At 34.7% G+C, this 20,121-nt stretch overlaps 1 protein-coding gene across 1 annotated transcript in view; it reads right to left on the reverse strand.

Annotated features, from left to right (window-relative positions):
- The window catches only part of SPOCK3 (SPARC (osteonectin), cwcv and kazal like domains proteoglycan 3), a 221,082-nt gene that overhangs the window by 68,718 nt on the left and 132,243 nt on the right, over nucleotides 1-20,121 (reverse strand). The window contains exon 5 of the mRNA XM_069786532.1: nucleotides 12,279-12,405. Coding sequence (XP_069642633.1) covers nucleotides 12,279-12,405 — 127 coding nt within the window. The remainder of the gene's footprint in view (nucleotides 1-12,278; nucleotides 12,406-20,121) is intronic.

Raw genomic sequence — 20,121 nt, forward strand, 5'->3', positions numbered from 1 at the left:
TCTCCACTGCATATCGCATCCATTATGTGCTTCAAGCCCTTGATGGTGAAAGACTGAAGTTCAGCCACATATGTCAACACACCCTTTTCTACCATATAAACATAACTTCGCAGTATTGGGTGAAGTGTGAATTCAATGTGAATTAAAGTCTTTTAGAAATTTTCATGTGCTGAGGTATATGATGCTTACAGAAATGCTTTCTAGAACACCATCACATTTAATGCTGAACATTTAGTAAATTACTTTTAGATAACCAATAACTAATATTTATGCAACTTTAAATAGTGTTTCATCTTCGAAAGGTAACTGTCATCTTTAATTGTACCTTATCTCAATAATGAGAGTTCTGTAGAAGTCCATGACTTTTTTGTGCATTTAAAATTAAACAGGGCATGCTATCTAATTCTAAGAAAAAATACACTGAAGAATAATTAAATTCAGATTCACCTGATAATTATTAGTTCACATGCTACAAATACTTAATTAGAACATATAACTCCATATAGGGAAGAAGTTAACAGGGCTTTTTTCTTATTATTACCAACTGTGGGTGTGGATAATGATTCTGACACTAACCAGTGAGAGAGAAGAGAATAAGAGGCCCTACTTCTGACTCCTCAACTCTTCCAAACCCTTGTTCATTCAGCTCTAACCAACCTTCCAGTGTACAGAAGAGGAGAATAAGTGATCTAGTGCAGGTGGTGAAACTGGGGACATCAGTAGGCATTGGGGAATTCCAAAATCTTACCACCATAGTCTACAAGTTGTACACCACAGCCTTCCGCACTGCTACCTACCAACTGAATATTCATAGGTCGAGCAGCAAAACCTAGCTGTAATAGTATAAATAAATAGAATGGCTGAGAGAATTTAGAATATCCTCTCAAATTTACAGGTTCCTAACAAAAAAGCTTACAGTTCTTCCTTCCCTGTCTATTTTCTAGATGATCAGCAATGGGTGGTTAGGAGATTTTTGTATGATGCAATCAACAGGATCTCTGAGAAAAGAGCTCTTTGCTAGAGTACCATGAAGATACATGCTGAAGAAGAGAATGAAGGGTTAAAAATTTCTTCCAGTATCATCATGCGTCTTATTGGTAGAAATCTCTCCTGTAGAGCTCCACATTCATGTATCAGTACAGATCTCTGTTTTCTCTCCGTTTTTAGAACCTGGTACCTCTGACAGTTGAACAGATAATCTCTGATTACCAGGACTCAGTACTGTGTGCTTTCAACTTAATTTCATGCTATTTTGCTTATCCATGTTCCCCATTTTCTCACTTTATCCCTATTTCACAAAACTTACATACATTCCCCTGCTCAAAATTTGCTTTTACTGTATTTTGTGCAAATTGCTATGTGAAGTTATGGCCTCAGATTTGAGTCTCCTAAAGTAAAATATCTAAGAAACTACAGTATGCTTTAACTGGGTTGGTGATTCCTGTCACCAATCATGGGGGCGGGCTGGGCAGAGTGAGTGTTGATCAGGTTATGGTCCAGGTCCAGTTCAACACGGAGCATTACTTGATAGAGAACATGGAAGAGAGATAAAGGACTGCTTGACACAAGGGGCTGATTCCAGGCAATGTCTGGTACTGCTTCTTTGTGCAGGGGTGTCTCTTTACGTTGGCTTAAAAGGGAGGTGAAAATATGGCCAGAGTTAGTGACATTCATGTGCTAAACCTAATTTTGAAATTATTATAACATTTTATAATTCTTTACAAAAAGCAGCCAAGAAGGCACAAGCAGTTGCAATACAGAACTTCAAAATAAAACCAGCTAGACATAATGCCAAGATACCACATTTTTAACTAATTCAAGCTTTAGAAATTAAAAATTCATGTGCAATTTTATCTATGAGTAGTCATCCAGATCTACAGATGCCTTTTTGTCCTGTCAGTAACCTGTTAATCATGTGTATTACTTACCTAAACAATTGGAGTTTGGGTAAAAACCTTTTCAGCAAACAAGTACTACCATTAAAAATGGAAATAACATTTAAAAAATATTAACCATAAAGACATGCAACTAGCATTTTGACCAGAGAACAAAAGGAAAAGTGCCTACTGAACCAAGACCCTGAGCAAAGAAAATCTTTTGCGGTTGAAAGAGAACTGATGATATGTTGTTTATAAAGCTATGAACTAGGGAAAGCAATTTACATGACAAAATGATAATCTGTATGCAGTTTTCTTCCTGTTCACCTCTATAGCTCTTGTCTGTTTTCTTCAGTGCTCTGCAGTGCAATGGCATAAAAAGAAAAGCCTGAAATCAGGTCAACTAGCTATTAAATCTTTTTTGGACACCCTAGAAAACATATTAAGTCACAGAAACATGCAGATAGATGCCTACTGGGATTATTCAAATTAGGCACCTACCTTTCTTTGCTTGGAGGCTTTTAGAGATACAGGATGCTTAGGAGCTTCTGAAAATCCTTCTAAGGACCTATCTGCTTTTTAAGTCAGCCCTCTGAATTTTTAGGCACCTACTCAGTTTGGCAAATATATACCTAACCATCTTATTCTACACATTTTGCAAACAGGTAGACTAATATTTTATACCAACAAATGAGAACGTAAAGCTTTAATTAATGCTAAATGACAAAACCCTGTGATATCCCTACTTGAAACATACTATTTCCAGTAAATTCAAAAGTATTAATAATAATGCTTCTAATCATTTTTTGTGTAAAAAAAGTAATATATTACCTCATATCCAAATTAATATTTCAATTTTCTTTGAAGACAATAAATTCTGTAAAAAACAAGATATTTCAAATATAAAAATATAAAAAAAATATTTTGAGAGTGTTTTAAAAAAACTGATTAACAAAAGGGTTAAAAATATATAACCATATTACTCCTACCTACATTATTCCTTCTGATCTTAGCTTATTCCAAAATTACATACACTGATGCAGTTTGAAAATACACTAACAGCTTCTTGTAAGCATGCTTAATATAAAAAAAATTCTCTTTCTGACATACACATGCATATACTTAAGTACATAAATTCTGACCCTTATTCAGAACTCTTGCCCATATAGTCCAACTTTCAGCATTTCACCAGGCTCCTTGTTTCAAACTTCATCACTTTTAGCAGACCCAAGCTACAGATGCACAGAATGTCACTCAGCGCTGTATGTACATGAGATCCTTGGTGTACCTCATTGCTGGCATTCACAGTTTTGCAATTTCAAGAAAATTTATTGAGATAGAAAAAGGAATATTGCTCAGACAAAACTAACTTTACATTTTTCGAGTTCCCACTTCAGATTTGAAAATTAATATTCAAAGAAAAATTTAAAATGTGAGCAAAACCATTTAATTCTCCTAAACCATCTTAAAAACAGCTGCATATTTTTGGTTCAAAATCAGCCAAGAAAGATATTCACTGATTTTTCAGCTGACATGCAAATTTCTGAGTAATGGCAATGCTAAAATAAAAGTAATAGCAAAGCTATAAAGCTTTATAATAACACACAAATGGCTTCTAAAAGCATGGAATTTTTTGTTAAAAGAATGTGCTTATTGCTTATTAACATGCACTATCACTGTATTTTTAATGTGGTATGGCTTCCTAAGCCATGCTGGCTGATTGCATTACTAATTAAACAATTTCAATTTATCTAATTAAATCTAAGTTGAAATATTTATAAAGTTATATGTGAGCTAAAATAGCATCTAAAGGGCATGCTCATTAGTCTTCAATTACAGGAAAAATAATGAAAGTAATAAAAGTAATGTGCACAGACCTAGCTAGTCCATGCTGGGTTATCCCATCCAAGTTTATAAGACACTTAAACTATACTATGTCAATTGTTAAAAAAAAAAAAAAGAAAAAAAGAGAAAGCAAAAAAAAGAAATTCAGTATGGTTACTTACATTTAGGTGAAACCTTCATCAGCGCACTACAGAATCACTGTTTGGATCAGAAGTTAGACACACCTAGGCACTCTCAGTTTTCTTACCATTGCCTCTACAGCTCTCTACTCTTTTTTCGCCCACCTAGAAATGTATGCTGAAATTCATTTGAACTCCAAGTACTAGATTTTATTTATTAAACAGTCCAAAATAGAAGGCTACATGCGCTATCAGTGAAGGAAATGTTTATGAAATTCCACGTTCATAATGGTTTTCACCCTGTCAGGGAAGAAACATGCTGTTGTGCAAGTGGAGGTTAATATTCCAAAGCATGGATGTTTTTCCTTAGATTACATGTATCTCTTCTTGAACTTACAGAGATATGTCTTGTGTAGAGACACACAGAACTGTGCCTAAATCTTTCTACTTTTTGCTGTTAGTATTTGATCTCTAAAACACACAAAAGATTTCCCTGTTCTATGTCAAACACATATGGATTAAAATCAGCACAACACAAAGCCAAGTCTTCATATGTCTTTCTGAATTAAGAGCTAGAGCAGCAAATTTTGCTACACAAACTCTTATTTTTCTCTTCCAGTAAGTCCACGGTGGCCTACAATGCTCCATTTTTTTTCTGAAACTTTGCTATGATGCAGAGGAGCTACCTCTGATACTCAGTCATATTTTTCAGATCCCTGTCTGTCTCTCGGTTCTCATCAATGTCCAGATCTGTTCTTTGGGGACTTCAGTGATTTTACTTTCATACTTTTTTTCTTGTTTACTCAAGATCTCATCCAAGAGTGCACCTGTTTGTTAAGAAATATTTGGTTTCATTTGATCTCAAGATTAATGTACAAAAACAAGGAAGCAGAGCAAGCAGCAATGTCTTAACTTGTGGAAGAAAGGTCTATTATTATTTGCTGCTTGTAAATTTAGCAGAAAGCAGATGCTTAAAAATCATTGGACATGTAAACAAACAGGTTGGACAGTTCTCTTTGCTAGAAATTACTGAAGTTGGGATAGATCACAACCACAGCCCTGAAGAAAACTGACAAAGGCAGACATAAGACAGGTTTTCTGAAGGACTCCATATTCTCAAGAAAACCTTAAGGATTTTGTTTGAGAGCTGGCTAAAACATTTTGAACATTTCTGAATATCAATTTCTTCAAGGTTTCATCTTTGGTTGGTTTTGTGTTTTTTTCTTCCAAGAGGGACAGTGGCAGGTGTATATTAATGGTTCAAAGAGTCCTGAAGTGATCAGGAACTTCACAGCAAGACCCAGTGTTGTGAAATTCACACAACCCAGAAACTTCTGGATGTTTCCATACGTGGCTTTGGATATTTTAAAGGACATGATTTGGGGAGGGAAGTGAATGTGGTTACCAGGTATGCCATTAGAAAACCTGAATCCCAGACAGTTTTCTGTGGTTTAACTGAAGAACTGTATTCTTTTACAGCCATAATCTTAATATGCCTGAGCTATGACAACGTGTATTTGTTTAGTATCACAATGTTGAATGCTAAATGTCTCTTATTAAAGACCATGAAATAAGATTAGTACGCATTTAACAGAAGACTACACAAACATCAACCCCCTTTCAAAATAATTTTAAAATTCTATATTACAGATGTATTCTAAGCAGAGACTCTTAAGTATATAAAACCAGTATATTGGAATTAGAGCATCAGAAATACTGAAAACTTGAAGGAATATTCAAACAATTCTGATACATGTGAGTTTGTTTTCAGTGAAATATCTACATAGTAATTGGTTCATGTTTACAGTACTTCATTGTGAGCTTTTCAAAATTACAAATTAAAAAAAAAAAAAAAAAAAGAGTGAGACTTCAAAGATGATTCTTTAATGTTACAGATATTTTACCTTACTGACATCTGTGAAATTACTAGGACTGAAGCTTTTCTTTCTCTCTGGGTCAGCATAACTAGTTTATAGCACTGTTGGTGTACATTTCTGTTACTGTGTCTGATGTTACTACTTGAAACTTCACAGTATTTCAGTTTCTTGCTAAGTGCAAGTGTGACCTACATCAATAGCATGTAAGAATATCTTTTTAGAAGCTAAACACTTTGTTCTGTTTGATTACTAAATTTAATTGTAAGTTCTAAAAAAATTTTAATTTGAATTTTTTTTTTTTTTAGTAATTTTCACTTCATTTGCAGTTCTGTAGCTTTTAAAATGCTTACTGTTCTGTTAATTGCTAAAGAAAACCAAAATGGCTAAGTAATGTTAAGTACATCTTCTTTTGTGCCTGCTACATCTATGTTGTTCCAAAACCCTTCTTAAAAGGAAAAACAGAATTAATTTTGAAGAAAATTAAATATACAGGAAAAGGGAAAGAAATTAGAACCAATCTACATTTATTATAACTCTCCATAACACATGGTACATGGAAGAGGATCTGTTTTAAAGCAACAAAATGATCCATGGGTTCACTGCTACTTGATAAGCGTATATTTAAATTCCACTATGACTAAGAGGAGACAAGGAGACATATTCAAGGAAAAAAAACCCCAAGGTCCCAGTCCCACAGTTCAGTGCACTAGGAAGTGAAGTCAGGTTTAGATATGCATATAAAAACAAACTGTGCATTGGAATTAAGAGAAAATAACAGAGGAAGAAAAGGTGGCAGGCATTTAAGTTAGATTTTTGGCTTTTTTTTTTTTTTTTCTTTTTTTAAGGTACCATTGTGTAGCTACATATTTTACCCTACAGGATAAATTTAGGAAAATGATCCCTTTTAAGGACCTAAACTTACTGACTTCTATGGCATACTGGTGATAGAAAGAGAGAAACTGCTTTCTAAAAAAAAGTATAATCATCCCATTCATATATCTACAGCCAAACGAGAAACATCTTTATTGTTACATTTTCTTCCATTTCCTCACATATCTTTAGTGCAAGGACAATTTAGGTGGCCATGGCTCTCCCTTGCCCCTGGGACATAGGAAGGAATGTTCCAAGGAGAAGGGAATGACATGCCTGGGGTGGGATATAAGGCTGTCAGAGACACGAGAACAGAACTACACCACACACCACTAAACTTCTTCCTTTCTAATAAGTGCTTACCTGCATTTTCCATACCATCTCCTACAATGGCACACTCTTTGGGGTCTTCTTTCAGAGAATTATTACTGTAATATTTGAATGTTTTGACTAGGCCAAGACCTGAGACAGTTTTCTTGTTTGCCATTTACCACTTTCAATCTCATCTTCTTTAATCCCATTCTTATCATAGATTGTCTGCTACTGACTCTCAAAATTTGTTCCCTAGGTTGACAGTATCTTGTTTCATGCCCACTGTCTTTAACCGCTCTCTCTCTTCCTTTATAAAAAGGTTCTTTCCCATTTGTTTCAAAAAAACCCCACCAAATGCCCAAATAAAAGCCTTCCAAGATCATAAAAAACCTCTTATCCCACCTAACTACCTCTTTGATTACCACCCTCTTTATCCTCCACTCTACTGAAACCACGCTCACTAATGAGCTTCCGCTTGGTAAATCTGAGACAATCTTCTTTTTTGATCCCCTTCTTGCAATCAGCACAGCTCATCACTATCCTCTCCACTGTTTTCTCATGTGCCTTAATGTTTCAAACAGCTACGCAAACTTAAGAACATTATTTATTGTCCTTAATGCTCCAGACCCATCTTTATATTGGTTTCTTTTCAGAACTGTTTTCTGCTCCCCACCACCACTCCACAAGCATAACTATGCTAGTGGCAGCTCCTGTACATTTCTGCCTGCATATGATTTGGATACACTCTCCCAGAAAAGAATTCATGTGCCAAAATGATTCTTGATTATTTTAGCTGTAATCCTAGTAACAAAATTTTCAATACTATTTTCAGAAGATTAACTTCTGCTGGTTAAAGCTACCATTCAGAGAAAGGCTGTTCTCCACATAAGTATGTGTGTCTCTAATACAACCTAACAGTTTAAGAAATCTGAATCTTTAACTATCTTCTCAACTTCACTTTAAGCAATTTGATTTTTCTTGTTTTACTGGCTGTCCTGTTTGACAGTTAACATATAAATTTAGATTTTCATGAATAGGTTCTGAATCTGACTTCTTTCTAAATTTATTATTTCGTATCAGTATACTGCTGCTGTGATATGAGAGTTATTTAATAAACACTGACACTTGTTTCACTTTCCCCTATTTGTCCTATTCTTTTATTAGTTTGTCCTTCCAGCCTACATTGTTTCTATTCTAGAGAAAACTTTATACTTTTTTAAGAAACAATGTAAAGTTATTAGACAGATGGAGGCTTAAGAAAATATTTTCCAATCCATAAAGTAGCATTTTTAATTTTTTATTGAAGTATTAAAGTTTATGTATATTTTAATGTAAATCCAATACATAATTTGATATAAAACAAACATAGCATTCTGCAAATGAAAAAGGAGAAATTCAATTCTTGCTAGTATAAATATGCCATCCTAGTCTAAGAAATACTGAGCTGCTCAGAATTTCAAAATATTGAAGGTTCCATAAAGTCATCTAAGCTACCATCTCCATTCTCTACAGCTTTAGCAGCTATTTATTTTGAATGCAGTTGATAAAAAGAGATCAGTTATATATAATTTGGAATTTTTAGTACATCAGCCTATTTGGAAAACTGGATTAAGTGAAGTGAGTCACCCTTCTGATGTTTCTCTGCCTTTTTTTGAACACCACATCCTGTCAATTTAAAGGTTCCAGATAAAATTACAAGCATTACTGGCAAAACCCATTGATGGCGGAAGCTGGAAAACCAGACAATCTCATTTCCTGATTTTTTATTATTAGCCTTTTTAAAGCATTTAAACAATAAACAAGGAGTTTCCAGTATTTCTGTAAAGATCAGTTTATCCTCATAAAGCATACTCCATGGATCAATCAAGCAAGATACATTTTATCTCACTGACTACTGATCAGTCCCATTCAAGAAATGAGATTACAGGTTTTTTGTTTGCGTTTTTTTGCGGGGAGGGGAGAGGATGGGGTGGAAGGAGGGCTGGTCATGGTTTGTTGGTTTTAGTAGAAAAACAAATTGGTACTGGCAAAGCACTTGGAAGAAGCTGCTTTTTCCAGCTGCAAAAATATGGACCAGCATGCTGTCAAATAATTTATTTCAGAGAGATTGCATTATTTTATTACCAAAGATGGCAGGCGATGATTTAACCTTACTATTTTTGGCAATGTTTCAACTGATAGTTAAGTCTACAGCAGATTGCTTAGTAACAATGCAGATAAAAACCGAAAGGCAAGTGGATTAGCCCAATTTAAAAAGTAGAACTGACATACATTGAACCAGGTCTGTGAAAATTACTTTCATTTACTATTACAAAATAGATACCTATTTTGTAATAGTAAATCTATTTCTAGCAATCTTTTAAGTAGAAAGAACTGTCAACAGCTCAGGCATGTGACCTGAAAACTCACAATAAGCTAATAAATAAGTTTAAATCAATTTAACTTTTATAATAGGACAATGTTTAAAATAACATCAAAGATTAAAAATGTTGATACTTATTTTTTATGCTTCCTCCAAACAAGCTGTCTTATAACAAACACACTGCTAAGAGATACAGGTTATTAAGTAAAATTCTTAAAAAGACCTGAGATGAATAAAGGCAGCAATGAGTTTAAAAAGAACAATGTTAAATATGGGATATCCTGAGAATAAAAATCTAGGAATTTAGTTCATGTAAAATTATAAACAAAATTTGCACAGAGTAAGCAACCAGTATCAAAATCCCCCCACTAGACACAGTGTGATTTTATCCAGTGGCTCTCTTTCACCCTTCTAATGAGAAAGGAATCATAATCTGGGAGACTGAAGAAGTATTTGAATATTAAAAAAATCTAAATCTACACACCTATCTATCTGTAAAATATATCAAGAATTCATAGCCTCTTTTCTGACTGATTTTCTATAACTTTTTCATCTCAGTCTGAGAAGCTAGTTTAGACCCATTATTTTTGCAAAACATTATTTGTATTGCTATTTATACCTATAGGGATGTCATCAATCACATGAAGTTTTCATAGGAGAAAAAAATATTTCATAAAAAATTCACCTTACTAGCCCTATGCTACAGCACTGCTTGAGAATTCCTAGAGTTAAAATGAATAATGCACTTTCAAGTGCCAAAGTTTAGAGAAATGCAGAAGGTAAAACTAGACTAATGAAGCGTAAAACGCATGCAGTATTATTTAAAGGCTATTAACTAAAAATTGTTTGTAACACCACTCTGGTAAGGAAACTGTAGGATCTCTTTATACTGAATTTCTTCTCACATAATAATTAACATTCACTTTGATTACTCAACATTTCAGCACATAGTATTTTTATTTCAACATTGTTGTAATGCTAATAAAGAATATCTGACACTTGCTACTTCTACTTTACACTGACTGCATGGGACAAATTGTGGGCTGAGAACACAGTGAACCTAACCTAGCCTGCTAAAATGAATGGGAAACAAAACATCCTTACCTGACTCTGGATAAGCTCAATTTAGAAGTTAACCTTTCTTTCTACCTTGTCTACCCATTATATAATTTTTTTTCCCCAAAGCAAAAAACATGTGTGAAATATCTAGAGTTACATAACTTAATACAAACATTTGCATGGGCTTGGCCTGAAAAGGGAGGGCATACAGCCCAAAGTAGTGTCCATCTGATAACTGCCAGCTGCCTGGCTGTGTTCTACAATACCATTACTATTTACTGACTTATTTTCAGAAAATGTATTCTACAGTTTACCACAGTCATTGACAAATGCATTCTAAATACAAGAAAATTGCTATATAAACTCCTACTGGAGCTTGATGACACAATGAAACTAAACTTTGCCTGGAGTAAAGCAACACAAATATTTGTCTTCATGTCAATTTTTAAAATGACTGCTCCTGAAATAACCTTGCAATGACCTCTATTTTGATGCAACTGCACCATAGAATATGAAATCATAACATCATTGAAAAGAAATAAAAATTAATATTTATAGGCTAATACATTATCTTCTGTGGTCATTAACTCTTTTTAGCATTTTGCTGCCATAAACTTAGATTTGAAATCTACCGTTATGAGGTAGTGTAAGACAAAAGGAAAACCCTTCAAAAGCTCTCTCATGCTACATTACTTCTGCATTATATGCATGTAAGGGATGCAGAGGTTGGATAGTATGTACTATTGCACTGACTGCAACTCTGATAACGCACTGGAATGGAAGCAGAGTGTACCTATTTAATCCACTCATTTCACGTCATTCTGTTTGATAAGCACACCCTTACCTTTAACACATGAACTGCTGTAAAAATACCTGCATATCATCATTATTTATAGACTTCTGTACATCTACTTCAGACCAGACCATGAGAGGCCACAACGGTCACTTCTGCCTATGGGACTACTTAGAATACAACATTCCTATATGATAAAATAGGAAATAAGCAATGAATTCTTGACCAGTTCCCTATAACTAAATATTCAGTTAGTAAGAAAAACATTTTCTAATGTAAGATTTAAAATAAAAGCATTAGAATTGTCAAGGTTGAGGAAACACTAGTTATAGTCTGATGTTTTTATTTTATCAAGAAGAAAATGTCCTTGGAAAGTATACTTAGTGTTCAATCCAATAGCCATAAACCAATTTTAAGAGAGGATGCTAAACAAATTGATTTGTTTTCAGCATTATGAAGTCCCTCCATCTCACAAGTTTCACCTGAGCTCTGTACTAAAGCAGTCCCATGCTTTCTGGACTTCAGCATGACCAGCACAAAATCTTTTCTTCAAAAATGACTGGGTAAACTGACAGTTACATTTTTTAATTACTATTCTGTCTCCAAATAAGAATGACAGAAAAGACAGGAGGGTTCAGGAATACAGAAGGAAGATTTGGTTATGGTCTTAAAATACATAAAATACTGTTGCAAGAAGGAAAGATATGCAACAATTATTTACATTATTATATTTTTTTATCTGGGTATGTTACATCTATGCCTAGGTGCTTGGAATGTGAAGCATCCCCTCAATGGTCAACTGGAAAATCTGACTTAACATGTTTATCCAACCCCAAACTGGGGACACGCAACACGTTTTTCCTTACTCAAAACCCTGCCTTGGTGTCTGTCACAGACAGACTTAACTTGGAGCTCCATTATATTGTGGAGCACTCTTACGCTATGCTGCTGGGGATACTACTGTTTCATGCTGCTTAGGATTTGCTACCATTTTGATTTTTTGTCTTACAATACACTAGAATTGCTGCAGGTTGCAGTCTGTAACATATATTTTAGACAAAACAAATAAATGTTGATTTGTGTTGCAATACAGTATTTTATTTTCCAAGAGCTGGAATTGACTGAACAATGAAAAAATAATTTAGTTCTTTATTTAATTCTTACCTGAGAAGAATATGTGTGACCATCTGATCCACAAACAGGACTGGTATAAACTACTGGACACTGCTTGCAGTTTGATGAAATGGGACCACCCCTCCACTGTTTATGGCCTAAACCAGCCTCTTTCATACTGAAAGTAAACAAAAAGTATGCAATTCTGATAAGCAGTAGTAAAAATGAACATATTCAGGGTATTTTAATGAGCCTTTACAAACAGTAAGCCATACATGATTTCAGCCAAGAAGTTCTCTTCTAAGTAAAGAGCTTCCACAGTCATTGGTATATACTCGCTCACCTTTGTACATTACTCACTGTAGTGATACTTGATACCTGTGTATTATATTTATCTTTCTAAAACACCTTAGTAGAAAAAGATGATTAAGATGATGCTTTGGTGACTCTTACACTTATTAATCAGTGAAAGACGTCTGACTTGTGTGGTATTTACTTTTTGTTCTTGTTATTAAATAGTATGAATGGAGCTATTGTATTAATACTGGTGTTTAAGGAGGTAACATTTAAATATTAGAAAATTATATCATTAATACTTCTATAGAAATAGGTGGGTGGTCCTTCAGAGTACTGTTTGCTCCACTTTGACCACTGCCTTTCGCAGCTTACACTTCATAAAATTCAGACTCTAGCACCCAATGTAAAGTTCAAAGGAAAAAAAAAAGGTAATCCACCGGAGCACAGAATTGATCTGCATAAGCGCATACATGTATGCTTATAGAAACAGATAGATATAGCTAGGTGGATCATTTTAACACAGAAAAAAGCTACACTGGGTCAGACTAAAAGTCGAAAATAAGTTACTGATGCTTCCTCAGAATACTCTGCTAGCCTTCAGTAATTTGTGGCATATGGCCATCCTCAAAGATGTTTTCTCTCTGCCGCTTTGAATTAATTTTTATTCATGAATTTTTTCAATTGCTTTTTGCAACAATGAAAGCATTTAGCAGCCATTGTATCCTGAAACAGCTGTTCTATGAGAGTTGCCTGATTCATAGACTGACCTACAATATGCTTTATATATTAATGACTTCCATATAAATAAGAAAATAGAACAATAATGCATGATTTTTATATTGTGTTTTCTGCTTGGAATCTTAATGAGGAATCTAAAAATTATTATGTTTAGAATACAGCAATGACTTATCAGGACACACTCAAGTAGTAAATATTCAAACTTATCTTATAAAAAACCTTAAATCTTCTTTAATGGAGAAGTCTTTCCACTTGATTCACCTACAGATAATACAGAACTATTTTGCTAATTAGTCATGATCACTGTTTGAGAAGAACTTGTCTGGAGTAATAAAAAGAAAGGAAATTAGAGAAAATAAAATCCTCATCCTCTGGTTTTATGATGTGCCGAGTAAAAGGCTAAAAGCACACACCTAACAGCAAACTGATGATGATCAAAACCAAAACCCCATTTCTCTGCTATGCTCATTTTTTTATGCTGTTCATTATTTTAGCTGTAACTATGGTCTTTAAAAAGAAAAAAAATAATCATATAATCTATAGAAGTTTACGTTCAGATTATGTTGTGTGGTGAAATTTTGAAGTACACGTATTTTTACAGTGTAAACAGGAACCTGAAAAGTTGTACAGAGAAATTATCAGTTATTGCTGAAAAAGCCAGTAATAGCTTCAATTACATGTAGCATAATGAGTGGTAAAATATCTGTACAGGAAGTTTTTAGGTCCATCAGGAAGTATAAAAAAAAGGTAACAATTCAAATGTACCACCCTAATTAATAATAAATAACAATCCTTTCTGCTGAGTTGCATCATTTGAAGACTATAAACCATTTCATTTCTATTAAAGAAAAGCATAGTTGAACTGTTGAACTGAACAAAGTTGAATCTTTGCTTATGTATAAAATATAGTAATAACCTGACTATTGCTGCTCCTCTCACTTGACTTAGAGTTTTCCAATCATCCACATGAGCTCCAGTGTAATTAGATCATTTAGATGGCTGCATCTTTCTCTTACTTCTTGTTACTTTTACAGCTCACAGTTTTCCAGAAGCGCCCCAGCAGCCTGAGGTTACTGACAGGACCAGAGTCCCAACTATCAGCCTGATGCAATTTCTGTTTATCTGAAATACAGTAAGTTTAAAACGCTGCATTCATCAATTAAAAAAGTTCCAGACATCAACAGGGAGAACAACATCAATACCAGCAAATAACAGAAACTGGAAGCAGGATTTTTAAGACACACAGGGGCTGTTGGGTGTAAATGCTGTGGTGGTGCAGCCCTCCCACCCTGGGCCATATTGCGATGTCAGGACCAGCCAACCTTGTGTTCTTGTGCAGCGAGTTGGGACAACCTGGTGCTTCCTTATCCTGGCTACGGTACAGTCAGTCAGAACAGTCAGGCACTCCCTAACTGTACCTGAAACTCCTGCTGCCTGGATCATGGCCCAGCTTTGAAGGTGTCTGACCTGACAAGAATTGTGGCTGGAATGAAATTACACTGACCAAAGACAATCATCTTGCGAACCTATAAACAGCAGTCCCAAGTGATGCCCTTTGAGATCTCCTGGACCGCAGCAGGCTGCGACCAGTATCTCCCTCTGAGTGCATGCCTCACAGAGCTCGCAAACCTCCCAGTTTACGAAAATCAGAGGACTGTTGCCGAAAGCTGACAATGAGATCTGGGCTGAAACCCTTCACTCCTTGAGGCTCAACCCTTTGCCCGTTGAGAAATGCCGAGACATTTGACATGAATATTTCACTGAACTCGAGGGGAATTTTAACAGGTATACCTTTTGTTTATTTATATATCTATCTCTTATCTTTGAGTCTGTGTGCATGCATGCAAATTGACCTACGTGTCCAATAGCAAGTACAGTATAAATAATGCCCTTTCAAATCTATAATTAAACTACTGTTGTGATTATAGCAAATTCTATCACTTTGTAAATGTTAAATTAGTCAATGATTAAGTGCTGCTAAATCTTGTGATCCATCTTAAACTGTGAATGAACCTCAGACTACTGCTACACACATATAATCCCTTTAGACAAAAATCATTGACCAAGTCTGGGACTAGGAGTAGATCCAGCCACACCCATGCTCCATCAGGAGTTTAGAAAGCAAGGGGGTCTTCTCTGAACCTCGTGACTCAATGGGAGCGTCTCCCTTACCTTTTTGCATCTCCCATCTCCATGCAAATCATGAAAACTCAATTCTAACTCAATTTCCCTTTGTATGTTTCTCCCTTACCCTTTTGCATCTTTGGTCTCTGTATAAATCATTCTAGTTTGATCCTAACTTAATTTTCCTTTGTACGCTTCATCTGTGTATTAAGTAATAGAGTGAACCTTGCCATCAAACTTTGTGAAGTCGTGCTTTTATAAACTTCTATTAATTCACTTTTGCTAATACCCTTGACGGTGATTCTTTAAGCTGCCCAAACCACTAATTCACGACAAATGCTTAAAACACATCAAAGAAAGGACTAGTGGTGATTACAGGGTTTTAGCATATGTGCACCCTTGTACATGCCCTCAATGAAGTTTAAAGACATGAAAAGACAGAGGCGGGGTGGGGGGAGGAAGCCCTTTTAAACAGAGGAAAACGGATAAGTAAAATAACCCAAAGGAAGGAAAAGAGAATGATGTGTCTCAGGAAGGACCACAAGGGGGGTGGACACTAGAAGAAGCTCAGGACATGGAAATTGCAGTCTGTGACAACCAGCGGAGAGGTATGAAGAAAATTGAAAATATTTTATGTAGTCACGTAGATTACCTCCTCTCAACTATCCTCTGCTTTGTTAGGCTTTTAACTGCAGGTTGTCCCAGGGTACTCATTTAGCATGAAGAGAGTCAAGTTTCCTGTTATACACAGAACTCACCTGAGACCTTCAGCAGACCACTTTCTCAAAAATCTTTGTTTCTGTATAACTAATAATATGTAACTTCTGTTTCTACAAAACAAAAATATCTGCATTTTTCCAAACTTGGAATTGGTATAATGATAAATAAATCATAAATAATGATACTTTGAAGGTATCAATCCAGAGATACCTGGTTATGGAAATGCTTTCAAGGAACATCTGTTCAGAAGCTTTAGTACAATGGTGCAGAAACTAGATTCTGTATTATCAGAGCTGCTGAACAGCTATTTTTTGATTGTCAGTCACCGAGATGACAGACAAATATGAAAGGTCAAATAAAAACAGTTTTAATACTAGTTATGGTAGACACATGCATTTCATAAAATATATTAATAATGCCTTTTACTTATGTACTCAAACATTTCCTTTCACCATTATTTAACTGCATCAGATTTGTTCCTATTGACTGTTTCTTTGCTATCAGGTGGTGTGTTTATTTTTTTTACAGCTAGGCAATGAGCATACACACAAACTATTGACATGGAAATAACTGAGAAACTACTGTGGTGATATAAATCATCTTGAATTAAGATCATTGGTGTATGTCCACAATGTCATGAAATAAGATACAGAAGTACTGTTTAACTACAATATAAATAACCTGTCATCATTTCCTTGTGTCCTGGTTTCAGTTGGGATAGTTAATTTTCTTCCTAGTAGCTGGTATAAAGTTGAGCTTTGGATTTAGTATGAGAAGAATGTTGATAACACACTGACATTTTTAGTTGTTTCTAAGTAGCGTTTAGACTAAGTCAAGGATTTTTCAACTTCTCATGCCCAGCCAGCAAGAAGGCTGGGGGGGGCACAAAAAGTTGGCACAGGACAGAGCCAGGGCAGCTGACCCAAACTGGCCAAAGGGGTATTCCATACCATGTGACATCATGTCTAGTATATAAACTGGGGGCATTGGCCTGGGGGCGATTGCTGCTCAGGAACTAACTGGTTGGTAGGTGGTGAGCAATTGCATTGTACATCACTTGTCTTTCTTAGGTTATATTTCACTCTCTTTTTGTTATCTTCCTTTTCATTACAATTATTATTATTATTTTATTATTTATTTTTTATTTCAATTATTAAACTGTTCTTATCACAACCCGTGAGTTTTATTTGGGTTTGATTCTCCCTCCCATGGGGTGGGGGAAGGAGGAGTGAGCGAGCAGCTGCGTGGTGCTTAGTTGCTGGCTGGGGTTAAACCACAACAACTTGAGATATGCAAATAAAGCAATATATTTTTACATTTTAAAACGTTAAGATGGCAAAACAAATAGTAAACAAAGAAATCAGTTACGTTACTATAAGAAAGCAATTTTCTTTTTCCTCTTCCTTGTATTTATTATTTTTTGATTTGATATGCAAGAAGAAAACCCACATCACTGCAACTTGTAGTTACTAAAATTCTGCTATTTAATTTTGCGATTCCACTGCAATCACTAAAAATGTTCTTGCACTTGTTAGTTGCCACAATAAATATATGATGCCATGTAAAAGTCAACCTCTTCCACTGACAAATTTTATACTTCTAAATTTCGTGAAAAGGGCTTTGGAATCTGTCTAGTAATAAAATAACTATTACTGAATGCAGAAGCTCCGCCTTATCTGACATTGTTGACACCTAAAGGGTAAAATTAAATATATGGGTTTAATTTACCAGCAACACTTGTGATTGCTTTAATTTGCATACACCAAATCGTGCATATGCTTTTAGACTGCATATGCAACTGCATGCCTAGGAACATAATTAGCCAATCTGCGCAATTACTCTATCCTATGTACCTGTTTGCATACATAAACTTACCTTCCTGTATACACAGTCATCATGCCTGAAAATAGTTTGAGAATGGTTAATGTAACCCACTGAAAATTTAGCTGCAAGCAACTCTTTGGCAACATGACTTATTTAATGATATGTATAAAATGCACGAGTGCCCAATTCATTTGAAAAAATGATATTTTATAGCTAGATTTGAGAATCTTCAACACAGGTCTTCAAATACAGGCCAACAGAAACAAATCTGAGTTACTAAAAACCTGATCTTTCAAAGAACTCTTGTAACTCTTCTCTGATTACTACATTTGCATTTTTTAGAGATTTTAGAATTATTCCAATTTAGAGACTGCCTGATTATGTTTTGCCATGGCCTTTGGGGGACACAATCAGGCTGTGCAAGATTAACATAATCAGAGAAAACACTTGTATCATGGAATCTAATTTGCTTTCATTATAGTTCACTGAATTTCCTTCAAACTTCCCTTTTCATGCGGAAGCATCCTCGAAGAAAACTATGGCTGTCAATATATTGTTGAGATGTTTCCTTCAAATGTCAAAAGAAACCAAGACATTATTGCCAGTCTCTGTGTGTGTATGTCTATATTATTTTGACTTGTTTCATTATTTTGCACTATTCCTAACAAATACAAGAAAAATCTGTCTTAACAAAGTAATAATAATTGAATCAATCTGAGACAAATAAAGCAAAGGTTAATAAAGTTAATATGGGAATCAAAATACAATATATTTTAGCAACTTTAAATTAAGTGTTGGCAAGATGTTTGTATTATTGATGGACCATCATATTATTTGGCAGAAACACGTGAGATTATATAAATTCAGCTATTATTCTTTCCCAGCATCTGCACCCAAGACATTATATTAGAAAATTATGTATGATCTATCATTTTTGTCAGGATGACTAAGCATATATACTCAGTATTATTTCAGAATTTAGGAGACTATATCTGTGCATGTAAAAAGAAAATGCTACTTACTCATTTATACCAGAGAAGGAACACAAGTAGATATCTTAAAGATAGAAATGCTTGCTACCTCTTTCCACCTACATGTATTATTAAAAAGATAAGTTTACATTTTAAGGTAGTTTCTTGCCTTGTTGTCACACAGTTCCATTATTTTCAGTACCATTCCACCTACTCTTGCCAAGCAGAGAAATCAGTATTTTATTCTAAATGTCTATATAATAAACGAAAATCTAAACAAAACAGCCTTATATACTTAAAAAACCCAACAACCAACAGTTTTAAGTAATGCTACTGAAATTTCCTGGAATAGTATTTGCTTCATTTTGATTGAGTGAAGTTAGCTAGTAAAGTATTTTAATGAGACAGAAAAGCAAAGATTGCACAGCAACACCAAAATGAGTTTTCTCATTATTTAACTTATCTGGAGTTGCTTGAGAGGTGAAAGGGACCTAATATAGGAGCAGCTGAATGCAGTGCTCATGCCAACCTTCTTTTCCATTACGTTGGCAAATGATACAGGCATTTCAAAGAGTAATTTGTTACAAATTACTATGTAAATCACCAGGGGAGGCAGGGTGGTGAAGATTTGAGATGTTGAAGTATAAAAAGTGCCTATTAGAGATACCAATCCTGTATGATTGTTTTTGAAGAAAGGTTATCAGCACAAAGTAGACTGAAGGTTTTTCTTAGGACCTCTTACATTGCTACTTGTATTTTACATAGTTATGCACTGATTAGCACGTATTTTTCTAACACTTAAAATATAACTTACAAAGAAGGAACAACATTAAAAAAAGCTTGAGTCAAAATCATTACATTGTTATCATAGTTTTCTGATCAGAACTGCTATATGGTCAGTCACATCTTTAGGAGACATACAGCTACAAAAAAAATTTATAAAGGAAATCCAAATTACGTAAATGAAAAAAAAGAAAAAAAAAAAGAAAGAGACTTAGGGTAGGTAATTGGGAGATAATCGGCAAATAAAAGGAAAGAAAACCTGGGTTAGAGACTTAGACTTCAAAAAAAAAAAAAAAGTAATCAGATGTTTTTACCAACGCCCCTAACTTCCAGATGGTAGTCAATTATGTGTATGTGGTGTTAAAAAAGATAGTTCATGGTAAGAGAACGCTATTGAAATCTGAAGGAAAAGTTGACCTCTGTAGAAAAGGCTCCAA

This window comes from Haliaeetus albicilla, chromosome 1, assembly GCF_947461875.1.
Source record: "Haliaeetus albicilla chromosome 1, bHalAlb1.1, whole genome shotgun sequence".
NCBI lineage: Eukaryota > Metazoa > Chordata > Aves > Accipitriformes > Accipitridae > Haliaeetus > Haliaeetus albicilla.